We start from the raw sequence: 13,613 nt of genomic DNA on the forward strand, positions 1-13,613 counted from the left end.
AGCCACCAGGCAAGACCTAGCAGCCACTTAGAGCCATCTGCAAGAAGTCAGCACTGTCTCACTCCCTCCAGTACCAGCCTCCTCTCTCCTCTGTCTTGGTCTGCGTGTCTTGACATATGGAATCACCTTCTTGAATCTTTGCCCTTGGCAATTCTGTCATTTCAACATTCATACGAAAACTTCTTTCACCTCACACACCCCTTCCACCCAACAATAACTTCAGCACATCGAAGATACAGTTTGTCAGAAAATACTATGCGTGGCACTATTTATGCAAATTACAACCTCAGTTCTTGATGTGCCTCTTAAATGATGCATTTCCCTATCCCGTTCCACTCAAAAGCCTGCCAATAACGCCCTGAAGAAAGTCTCGTTTTCAAAACTATTTAGAAAAATGCATTTACTGTAGCTTCACATTCATATTAAGTTTCTGAAAGTATCTTGCCATCTTAGTTTGCAATGTGTTTTTAATGCTACAAATCACTTTCTTCCTTGCTACACAACCTGAAACACATGAAAAGAGTCTTCATTTTACCCCCAGAAACTCTGCCTTATTCATTTCACATGAAAAAGGAAAAAGCTTAACCCTGATTAAAGGAAATTGCACAGACAGAGACGGTGAGTAAGCTATGAGCAACTGTCCAAAGATTTTTTTGAACAAAAGAAAACTCGCAAAGAAGATAGTTTCCATCTGTTTTTATTAGCTGTAGTATCGTGTGTATGTACTTAGAAACTTCAGTAATCTAAACTATAGAGTTGAGCCTGTAAGAAGAATGCCAGTCAAAATTAAGCAACTTTAACCTATTGCAGCATCCACACTGTGCCTATATAATTATGCACGTGTATGACAATACATTAATGGCAAAATAGCCACTACATCTATTATCATAAGGAAAGTAGTGTACTCTTATTCACATACTTGAAGTTCTAGCACATTTTGCTTTCCTATTAAATTCAAAACAGTATTTTTTGCTATTATACTAATAACTACATAATTGTAAGGTACATCATATCTACAGTAAATAATCAAATATCCAAATACACATGTCAAATATATAAGACACTCAGTCCCACTCAGAGGAAATATTTTTTCTATAGCTTCAAGAATTATGAGCAGATTTATACAAGTGTGAGAAAACACTGTTGTAAAATGAGTGATGTGTAGAATGAAGTATACACTACTATGGCTTCGCTTTGTTGCAGCAAGTAAAAAAACAAAACAAAACATGCGTTTTGATAAAAACCTAAAGAAGAATTATTGACAAATTCTCCTCTGTGCACACTAATATTAGACAGTTAAGCACAAGCACCACATTCAGAAAAGTAACTCATTGTCAGTCATAATCTGAAGACTCCCATAAAATACTAAAACAAACATTTTGGCAGTATACATACTCCTCCCCACCAGCCTTCATCAAAGCATCTGACAACCACGTGCAAGATAAAGTATTCTTTCACATCTAAAAACCAGACCTTTTTAGAAGTACCACTTATAACTACAAAGAAAACATGGAAAATACAGCATGCTACTTGTTTACCGGACAACCAGTCAAAAAGCAGTTTCAAGGCATTTCAGTATACAGCATGAAAATTTACACCGCCTCCTCTATAGTTCAGAAACACAAAACATCTCATCATTTTCATTAGCATACTATATGCAGATCTTCATTAGCATAACTCATAAATAATATTTTTTACACACTATTCTTGATCCCCCCCCAAAAAAAAACCAAACACCCCAACCAAACAACCAAAACAAACCATGTTGCTTTGCAAAAGTAATTTCAAAATCATTACTCTTGACCATGTTTCTCTTTGTAGTTTAGTTGCTGCAGGACTATTTTTTCCAGTCCTTCCGTGCCTCTGTCTAACCACAAACTTTATTGAATCACTCTGTGGATTGTGCATTTCTTTCTTAAAAGGCCTTTGCATTTCTCAACCAAATACTTATGCTTTCAACGATATCACAATAAGTTTCATGTCAGTTTTTCAATAACAGGGTGTAGCATTTATACATAGACATAAAAACCTTCAGAACACCTCACAACCTCTTTTGGATGAACCCCCTGCTATTAAGCAAAATAAACTTTCATAATGCATTTTCTGACATTTTCAATTAAAGAATACTTAAGATGTTGTGCATTAATGACAGTAGCATACAAAGAACATATTTCTCATCACATTCCATGCACAGCTGATGGTTAGTAGACATTAAATGACAAAAACATTTTTAAAAGATTTGATCAACACAGTGGAAACTGCACATTAAGTTTAACTAGTTGATCTCATGAATGAGCAATAGGCATCATTTTTCTTCTAGTCAATTGATATTATAGCATTGAAATATCTTTCTTACCTTCTGAAAAAAGTCTTCCCCACTTTTCCCTTTGCCCTCTGCAGCAGCTGTAAAACAAAAGTGGGATCTGGTTACTAAATACATAGGAGAAAATGTACAGGTTTACATATTGAAATTATCAACGAGTATGCGCTCCTGTGAAATTATAACTCCGGGTAATTTTTCCTCATGCAATAAACATTTGTTAACAACTGACTAATACCCGGAACAACCTTTTGCAAGTCACTTGCTAAGGATGGAGCCCAAGCAGATGTTTGTATTTGCATACTAGAGCTATAATATACTGATACATATTTGAGTTACAAAGTAAATATGGTCATGTAAGTCTAAGGATTTATTCACACTGCACACTTTGTGATGTAATTCTGCTAATAGAAGGATCAAAAGAAAGCTAGGAGGGCACAAGATCTATTATATCAAGATTAAAAATTAGAACCAAAACAAGAATAAGCATTACGGTAAGCCAGAATCATGTTAAAAATATTTTTCCTCTATTCTGCTATTTTTTATATTGAAGTGAAATATAGAGCTACTGCTATGTGGTTTATTGAGCCTTAGAAAGTGACACAAAAATCTAAATACTTATTAGTGTTGTTGAATATTCCTTTCTCAATTGCTTGTTATCCAGTGACATTTTGCAACATGTAATTTCCACCAGCCAATGTTTATGAGCTACTACATTCAAAGCAGCTGAAAACCAAAAGGCAACCCTAGATACTTCCACTAGAAATGGAGCCATTGTACAAACCAGAGGCATGAGCACATTTGAGAATGACATTCAAGAAAGATGACTCGAAGCTACAAGTGGCACTGAACATGGCTGCTGGTAGGGCTTGGCAACTCTGGGCAAAGAAGTGCTTGTTAAAGCAGGGAAAAAACTAAGAGATCTTGACCTTGTTAGCCTAGGAAATCAAAGCCTAAAAGCTTAAAATTTTGACTTGAGGAAGAGAAACACCATCAGAAAATACTCTTCACACCAACCCTTTTTGGAGGAGAAGAGACAATGGAGAACCCTCCATCACCCTCCACCCCCTGCCTCACATCCAACACACACCTCTTGCAGTGCCAACTGCCCCAGTACAAGGGGCTAAGCATGAGGGGGTGTCCCAGGACCTCAGTTTCAGAGAGGATGAGCAGGGAAAACAGGCATCCCCAGAGGAACACATGCCAGCACACTGAAATGCTCCCCGTACTCTAGGGCTGTACTGGTCACACTGGGACATTTGTATTTACATAAAAGGAAATGCATTTAGTTGTTATTCACTCTTACTTTTGTCAGCATGTAGGCTGTAAACAAAGTATAGAGGCTTCAGAGTACTTTTCAAGAACAGTGGGGACAACAAAACATCATTGTAGAACACAGCTTGGAAGCTTACAAGAAGCGATCGTGTAATTCAGTAATGTAATTTCAAGAGCAAGACCTGCATTAGGGCCTGGATTATTGCCCGCATGTATTTAAACCCATAATTGTATATTTAGTTAATGTAAATTATTGCACTTAAAATGATACAACTGCATATAGCTTATGTTGTAGCTTATCTGTGTTGCAACCTGAGACTTAGCAGCCAATTCAAAACACAGTAGGTCAAACTAATTATGAAGAGGATCATTTCCTCTTCCCTGGACAAAGGGATGCCTCCAAAGGGAACTCCAAGTGCAAAAAAAAGTTTCCTGAATGGTATTGGATTGCTGAAGAAACTCAGTCATTGTGATTTTTCTGTATTTCTCATGTACAAAACAAACCTCACCCCATCACCCTGGCTTCAAAACTGTTTCAGGTACTTAGTTCTCCCCACTCTGTCTATTACACAAGCAATCCCAAACTCTTCAGTTAACATTAATTCATCTAATGCAACATAAGAACAAATGCAACTGAGCAGACACAGGCTAGTGGCATGAGACAACTTCTTCTACCCCAGAGGAAGCAATGCCACTACATTTGAAATAGGCTTCTCAAAATATCAATAACACCACTTGAATGCCATGGAAAAAGTGTACACTACAAGGTTTTATTAAGTAACATGAACTTCTGAACTGTATTAAACTCAAATGTAGTCAGAGCAGAGGCAGTGAATGAAGCCTGTCAAGCAGCCACCTTGCTGCAGAGCAACGCCAGAATCCGCAATTCCACAAGTCTGAGAAAAAAACAAAGCCCTCCTTGCCCTCAAAACCCGCAAGTGCCTCTAAGAGAAGAGAAAACTGGTGCAAGTTTCACCAGAACAAGGTTTTCTGGAAGCAGAGAAAACAATCGAGAAGATTTCAGTTTTTCAGATTTACAAGCTACAGATACTAGCAGAAAAACACAACTTTTTGACAGCAGCCACTTCATAGATGCGTGTTGTTTTACAAATTTTCCATTAACTCAGGAGTAGCTATGAAACACTTTTGGGAAGTGAGTACCACCCACACTATTTCAAGTGAAACACGGGACCAACGTGCTTTTAATCAGAGGGTACAGGAGATAGATTGGAGATGAGAACTTGACAGATGTGAGGCTGAAGTCGCAGTTTTGAGAATAGACAGATTTTGTTCCAGCTGCAAATACATGATTTCTAAACTGAATACAAACAAGAGATGGCTTAGATAACAGTAGTGATGCTCTGCAGGGCATTTAAATAGAATGCTGACAAAGCAAATTCCAAGCTTTTTATTGTAGGTTTATTTTTAAGCTGAATCATTCTGGACCTGATTTACAGCTTGGCCCCACCAACAACTGTATGGCACAACAGATGGACTCCAACAAGCACGGACGAAGCAAGGAAGAACAGGGAATGAGAACATCCTAAACTGGGTTCACACAAAAACCCCAGTATGGAGAATAGTGAAGTTGGAGCAAATGGCACTTTAGAAACATCTTTAGTTAATAATCAGTGGTTTTAGTTGTTATACCATACTATAAAGATATGGTCTTTCATGATAGCTTTTCAGCACCTAAGATATGTTTTATGATAACCCATTTGTCAGGTCTCACGATATCTACGAAAAGGCAGGGAAGACTGTATGGTGTTTTTTGGAAAAGGCACCAAAGTTTAAAGTCTCTATACCTTAAAGCAGTTCTTCACATGATTAAAAACATATTGCAATATACTACTATTTTGTCACTTTGTGTCCATGATGCAGCCCTATTTAATCCATGAAGGCATACGCCTCTAATCATTTCTCATATAAAATAGTTTTTGTATATTAAGGTGATCTAGTCACTACCATCTGCATTATGAACAGAATTAAAAAAAAATGCTCAGAATTGTGGCTTAAAGTACAGAGTTACACTTAGGATGGTATCTTTCACTATAAAAGAAAAAAAATGCCTAAAAATTTGAAGGTAAACTACATGAAGCAGTATATTGCGTTTCCTTTTAGGTTAGCTATTCTCCACCTATTTCCTCCTTTTGCCCTCCCTCCTCTTGATATAACTCTTTGTACCAATTATATTGGTTCACTCTTATTTACTTAGCTTCCTAAAATTTGCTTTCTTACTTCTATGAGGAGAAATTACAGTTAAGAAAAATTAAATTTCATCAGTAGTTTAAAAATTTTGGGATGCTACCCACAATTACATACATTTTAATCTATGTTTACCTCCAAACTAAGTACCTATATTTAAGAAAGTTTCCAACGTGTGTGCGAAACATTTAGTATTCACGTGAAATTATCTTGAAGCCTTTCTTCCTCTCCAAAGCAGGCAAAGACAGTTCTAGCACTTCTGAAAACAGTAAGAGTAGCCAAACACAAGGGGAAATTTATCCATTTCTTTCATAATTGAACGGCTAAACAGATTTTGTTCAAACAACAAGACACAACCAGCATCTTTTGCAGGGAAATGAGCAAGAGAAGAGTTATGAAATGTATACACAAGTCATTAAAAGTGGAAACCATTTACAATGTTCACTACAACAAGCTGCAATTTACTAAGCCATTGAGGTTTACCTCAAATCAGATAAACTGAGATAAAAGCAAGTGTTAATTTGTGTTTAGGAAAAAAGTCTGCTAGGTCATTGCAACCTAAGCTCAACTTCTTTCTGAACAAATCTTGAGAGTATTAACCCCAACTCTCAAAATAACTTCATCTTTGAAATATCCTATTGAGAAGCTCTCAAAATTTACATCTGACAGATGTACCCTGGCAGATTATTTTAGTAATCTTACTAATATTAATTAAAATTCTAATATGAAACCAAGCTTTCTTCAAAAAGCAGTAATTTGGCAAGTTCTCAGACATGCAAGAACAAGCCTTTTGTGGGAGGCGGAAAGGGCTGCCAGTGCCGTACCTGTGCTGCGTGGAAGGCACAATGTAGCCCATCTGATCATTAAATTTGAAATAAACTTTCAGATTTTAATAGACAAAGTTTTGCATTTTCTGACTTTACAAACAGAATTAATGATTTCAAAACACCATACCAATAACAAACAACATTAAGAACTGACACTAATGCCTACACTTAAGTTACCATCACTAATCCCAATTTAGGAAATATTATGTCAACAAGTGCAGTTCAGTTATTTAATGGCTTACTAAATTCCACTTCAAATAATGATTAAAAAACACTTTTAGAGTTTTATTCCTACAGATGCAGGTCACTAGAGCCCCACCATCCTGAGGTGCTGTGAGAATGTTTTTAAAAAAAGACAAGTCCAAGTAGTTACTTGTGGAAGACAGACTTCTGTTTTACAAGAACGCTTTCAGCCACCAAAAGAAAAAGCCTTTGCTGCTCTCTTCCACCTTGTGCTGCTCTCCTTCGTTTGATGGCACAGCTTTCTGTGCAGCCACAGTGGGGACCAGGTCTAGCTTTATAACTTGGTAGAAAAAGTAGCATTTACTAGAATAGGCTACCTGGTCTTACTTAGCTGGGAAGGGCAGAGGGAAGGAGATCTTCGGGGCTCACTTAGCTGGCACCTCTGGCATATGCCAGCTGAAGGTGTTCAGGCAACTACAGCTTCAAGAAGCAGTAGCAGTCAAAGTTATCTTTTTGTAACTCTTCTCCAGAACCACAGGCTCCTCCACCAGCAGGACCAGACACCACAAATATAACCCCAGTAGGATAAGAGCAGTTGACTTTGTAACAGTACATTTTACAGCAAAAGTGCTACCAAGTCAATGAAAGTACTCCTTGAACTCAACTAAATGTGTACAATGACAACTGCTTAACAGGGTCTCTAATGAGAAACAGGAAAGCATCAGTGCTTTGACAAGATTTCCAGATGAGCTCTGGAAAGCCATGCCTGGTTACCCACCTTAGGAGACCACTCCACCCTTCTGCCAATGGTGCCTGTCCCCAAAGCAGATTTGAGAGAAGCCACAAACCAAATGGTTATTAATAGAGTGCACTGACTTCTGACTGACAAATTGCTTCATTTCTGCCAACCTCTGCTACTCAGAAAATACTGTTTTCTTAGAAACAGTATTTATTTTATGGTATTGAATAATCACTTAACTGACCTTCACAAAAACTAGGATTATTTTTATACAAAATGGTAGCACTGGTTTCAGAAATACAGACAAAAGGCTATGTAAATGTGCATAATAAGCATTTTATATTTTAAGCTGTACTCTGTTTATTATAGTTTCTTCCATACCATGAAATATTTTATATTAGATTTTTGCTTTTCAAGGTATATTGGATTGCCTAGCTTCCATCCAATACAAATATTAAACAGTTGAAACAGGTGTTAACTATTATGGTACCCATGAAGTACACGGCTTGTATACTTAATCACCAAATCATTTTAAAAAGTGTAATTGTAATTTATTCTAAGTTCAAATGGAAAAATGAATTTGAACTTTTACTTCAAATGTTATCTTAATTATGAAAAAAATTGTTACAATACAGGCCATATTTTACAGGAACTGAACCCAAGATAAACAAGACTTGACTTAATCAGTGCAAATGAATTATTGTAACTTTGTGTTGATCTCGCACATCAGCTTTGTGTCTCATTTTCTAAACTCTCGAAATTGTTATTGAAAACACAATGTAGTATACATTTGTGAATTTGCCTTGACGTTGATTAGTATCAAACCTCTATCTGCAGTGAAAGACTACATTTATAAGTGAACATAAAAGCATGTTCTGCTCTTCAGGTTTCAGCTATGATGGAACAAAATTATTCCTTGCATCAAAACACTCTAACAGGAGAGATAACTACATATTATTTTAATTTTAGCAAGACAAAATCAACTTAACAGGATTTCAAGAAACTGTAGAATAATATACCGAAGGTAAATAATCAATAATCCTTAACCTTTCCTATCCCCTGAATAAGAAAGAATTCATAACACTTCTGTTGAGATTATCCTCATGTTAATTAGATTTGATTTTTTCTGAAACTGCCATAGAAACATGCTAGCTACATAGCCAGGTTGGGGTTTTTTTGTTTGGTTTGTTGGGTGGTTTTTTTTTTTTTGTTTTTTTTTTTTAAGTGAAATGGACAGTTATTCATATGGAAAGCCTGAGCTGTTTCTCAGAAGTTACCAAGCTGGTTATCATGCACAAAAAAAACCCTAACCAAAAACTTTTTTCATTGAACCAGAAACCACCTGACAAAAAGATTATGTTTTCCTGTGCACAAAGTCAGACGCTAACCCATACATACTCTGAAAGCTTGCTTATATCAAGCCAAGATAAAGAATTCCACCCCAATGGCCACAGAATTAAGCCAAATTGCTGAAAATATGCCTTTAGGAACAAAAAGATAGAGCACACATTGTCAAAGAAAAAAAATCTGACCTTGAATTGAATTTGTTGAAACCCAAACAAAACAATTTTCCATTTTTCTTGTAATTACAAAGCTAGTCTCACTTCCAGTTTTCAGCTTCAAAACTAAGAAGTTAGACAGAGACACAACTCAGGTAAAATGAAAGGGTCTGGCAAGAAAATTAACAAGGCCTAAACAAACAAGATATCTGCATACCAAACAATCTTGAATACTATTTTTTAATTGGCTTTTCAATAACATTACATATTATTCTCACTTTATTATTTACTACAATAAATTTCATTAAGTAACCTGTAACACATATCATCAATCTCAGTATTTTGGTGTCTCAAGTGGCTTCATAAATACGATCAAGTCTTCCAAAGTCAATGAATGCAAATCAGGCATTTAAGCTTTCTTAAATTCATATACAAAGCAACCTTTAGGTTTTGAGGATGCTCACCGTAGACAGGTCAGAATAAAGCCACAAAGTCAACTGGAAGTATCAGAAAGGGGAGGTGGGCAAAGGGAGACAAAACCCAAAATACTCAAGAAGTTACTGGCACACTCAACAACCAAGAAAACTAGCAAAAATATACCTGTCTATAGATCATGCTGAGAAATTTGTCGAGTCAGGACCTACATGATATCTGGAATATTACAAAAATTACCCAATGTCTACATTTTCTGTAACAAAAGGACTCTTGCACTGAAGTGAAAATAAGAGTGTCGCCTTTTATTACCAAGTTAGGGGGAAAAAAAAAAATTAAAAAATGCAGACAAAAAGATATCTATGATACAAACTTAAAATGTTTATATGGGAGCATTCTTCCTCTGGTAGAGCAGCCAAAGAAGAATTTCAGCATCTCAGTAAATGACAATAAATAGACTGTTAAATATCTGGACATTTTTGGGTGGGTTCCACTGCATCTCCTTCTGTTAGAAGGAACTTGATATGCAACCTAAGCTATCCATAAAGAGGCCAGATGTGCTATAACTTCTGACAGACGTAACTAATTCTGGGGAAAAAAAAAAAAAAAAAAAAATCAGACTGAGTGTTGGATACTTTTACCCTGCTGTTGAAATACAGTGTCTATGAGCTCCCTGGAAGTCCAGCGTCTATGGCTTCTTTTCGGTCTATTTGCTAGCTGGATGAGGTTTCCTGGATCAAGGCCTATGTCATCTGAATGCGCATGTAAACACAGACAGGTAAGATGTTCATATTCTTCATTCTCCTCTTAAGCCCACGTCTCCTCTCAGATACAGAATCATGAAGACTATATAGGCATATTCACTTATTAGAATATTTACTTTTCAATACCCTTTTTTCCCCCTGTATACTATATTAAAATTAAGATTGTTGGCAAATAACTAAAACCATCCTACAACCAAAATTCATAAAGTTACATCCATCCATCATTTGCCATGAATAAAGAGAACAACAAAGCGGGGAAAAAGGGAAAGCTTATAATAAACTCTGCTTACTTACACTACCTCTGCATACATTGCCCAGAAAGAATGCAAGAAAAAAAAAATAACCACATACACTCTAGAGACCAAAAAGACATTGACTGGGAACAAATATTCCTAGAGATTTGCTTCTAGTTTCCATAAGGACTCTATGGATTTGGTGACTAATAGCATCAGGGGGAAAAAAAAAAATAAAAAAAAAATAGTTCAGTTACACTGAAGGCTACTTGCCTTGTCAATTCTCACCCCCCATCAATATTTTTAGAGTTGCATAACTATAGAAGTCTATCCAGAACCAATCATCTAATACATAAGAACTGTAAATTTTAGATATATAACAGATTTTTCTGATTTTGCAAAACAAATTTATCTCTAGGGAAAAAGCTGTCTGCCAAGTCTCTGCATAGAGAAAGTCTGTTTATTTATTTATTTTTACAGCCAAGTCACAGCTTGAAAGGAGGCTGTGAAGTTGGGGTTGCTTTGGGAGCCCCTTTTTCCTTGGTAGAAAACTCTCCTTTGAAAGGCACACATGGGTCTAGCTCATCCACAAAACCACAGAATGCTTCCTTATGTGATGTGGAGGCACAGTCAAGTGCCTGGCACAAGATTTAGGATTTTAATGAAGATAATGAAGTGAACGCATCGCTTCCTGCCAGCTACTCTTAAGAATGAAGCCAGGAAAACTGACTAGCTGTCAGCACTGTATTACCTGATTAAAACTAGTCTATTAGCTGCCTCTGATTGACACTTGTTCACTATTAAAGCCCCAAACACCCTGTCATCTCTATCACTTTGCTTCTCTTTCCTTGCATATAGAAATCCCAGTAACAAAACTTCCCCTTTGCAGCTGGATTAGGATTGCTATGGTAGAACTGCAATCATAGATCAGGAGGAGGCCAAAAAGCAAACGTGATTACTGGCAATCTATCCCAACACTGCGCAAGTCGATTCTTCTACTCTGTGCTTTAGCATACTGGGTAGAATATTCCTGAAGTCTCCTTTGTCATCCTTCAGATGCATTCAAGGACTTCTGCTGTTTTCTGTAGTAGATATGCCAGCTGATGTTTCTAGATGAAGTTTTCAACTTCCTCTTCCTTCATCCAAACTTTTACCAACTTCTTTAGTTTGATGCTAGCATTTCTAGAGCCCGTTCTCACTTCTATTTCTATTTAATAAAACATTATATTTCTCACTGTCAAAATCTAGGTTGAACCCAAACCCTCTTTTCTCTTAGAATACTCAGTTGCTCAACCATAACCTGATAAACCAAAGAATAAAGAGTGTCTTTGGAAGTCACTATATATCCTACACTTTTCTTCAAAAAACCCTTCCGAATTCTTGATTTCAATGACTGACAGAGATTAAATCAATGGCCCTGCTTCTGGGAGCAGCAGAGGGCTTGTTGGGAATTCCTTAGCTAATAAAAAATCAACTGAAGTCTAAAAAAAAAAACCACCCACAAAACAACCTGAAGATTTTCCTTAAAGCATAAGGAGTTTCAAGCTAATGCAAATATTCCATTTCAAGTTTGTAAGTACTTCAATTGTATTGTAAAAGGTTAAAATTATAGAAGAACATCCATGCAGAAAGCGTAGCCAGCTGCCGGGGTGTAGGAAAGGAGATGAACTCAAACGAAGAAAGAATTCAAGACAGAGCATCCCAACTAGAGGGCTGCTGGTCATAAAAGATACTGGATATTTTTCCGAAACAAGAAGAACAGTCGGTGCATTACTGTAAGCATTCATAAATTAAATTTTAAAACTTATAATTTTAATTATTTCTTGTTTTATCACCAGGAGTTAAATAACACTGTTAAAGTTCCAGATACACTATACAAAGTTAGTGAATGTACTTGATGTGGGCAAACTGAGGTTTTCTTTGCTTTGTGAAGAGGTTTATTTTCAAGAACAGAGACCTAACTTTTGATAATTTTTCACCAAGAGATTCCCAGATTACTATCATCAGATTTTTTAATTATAAGCAACATTTTTCTTCCATTTTAATCAATGGATGAGGACAGCTTTTCAGCATCTAAATATTGTAGTAGCTGAGTTTGACAACCTATTTCTAGTTTCTCTTAAGACAGAAAATAATTTGTACCTGTGCTACTGATAATCAGTTTTTAAAAAGTAAAACTATGAAACACTGTCAATTACAAGGAGACAGCTTTATTAAGATCCATGGCTATTACCATGAGTGAAACCTGATTAAAATGCTGTATTAAGTACATTCATGCACTGTAGCTCACCCAAGTATTTCCCCCCAGTTTTGAGAAAATGTTTTTTGAGAATATATTGGATATAGTACTAAAAAGGGAAGAGAATGATTCATTCTAATGTTCATAAAACATTTTGTCTTTCTAAATATTTAAGAATAAAGCATCCATTACCTCAGTCTTCCTACACTCCCTGCCCAAGCTGCCCTCCAGAAAGATGCAAAGTGGTCACATCCCAAGAAATGTCACCTCTACTGAGATGTGGAGAGGAAAGATGAGGTGGTTTAGCTTTTGTTATTTTATTCAAGGAGTAAGTTAGTTGTCTCTCTTCCTTCAAATGGGCCTTTCTGCATTTCAGTTTTTCAGGAAATTTGGGAAACTGTGGTCAAAATGATAGGCTGGCCAGAAACAACTTTCACATTGTATTAGTTTGTTCCAAATCCTTTGTAGACACACAACTGACAGAAGCAGTGAGCAGCCAGCCATGAAGTCAGCAAGAGCTCTCTCCTACATTCAACACAGTTTAGACAATATCAATTCCCTTGACCCATGATCCAAAGAGAGGTAGTTTTGGAGGAGACAGCTGAAGAAGGTCTGCTCTGGTAGCTGTAAGAAAATCTCATAGGACCCACTGCTGTTATAAAATACTTCTCATCACACCAACGAAAAGCTATTTATGCCAGCAAATGATTTTTCCATTACTATATGCTTACTCCCTGACACAAGGGAAGAGATCAAAACAATGCAGTAGGGTTAAGCCATTCCAGCCACGTTTTCATCTTGCCTACCTCAGTTGACTCCCTTATTGTTATTAGTGTATAAGCTGACATGCACTTAACTCATGCTGAATTTGGGGACTGTTGTTCACCTAGGAAGACA

General features: G+C 36.6%; 1 protein-coding gene across 1 annotated transcript in view; it reads right to left on the reverse strand.

Moving 5' to 3' along the window:
* BICC1 (BicC family RNA binding protein 1) overlaps positions 1 to 13,613 on the reverse strand; it is a 115,640-nt gene that overhangs the window by 74,443 nt on the left and 27,584 nt on the right. The window contains exon 2 of the mRNA XM_072869942.1: positions 2,357 to 2,403. Within this exon, the coding sequence (XP_072726043.1) occupies positions 2,357 to 2,403 (47 nt within the window). The remainder of the gene's footprint in view (positions 1 to 2,356; positions 2,404 to 13,613) is intronic.

The sequence above is a fragment of the Ciconia boyciana genome, chromosome 8, assembly GCF_034638445.1.
Source record: "Ciconia boyciana chromosome 8, ASM3463844v1, whole genome shotgun sequence".
NCBI classification, from domain to species: domain Eukaryota; kingdom Metazoa; phylum Chordata; class Aves; order Ciconiiformes; family Ciconiidae; genus Ciconia; species Ciconia boyciana.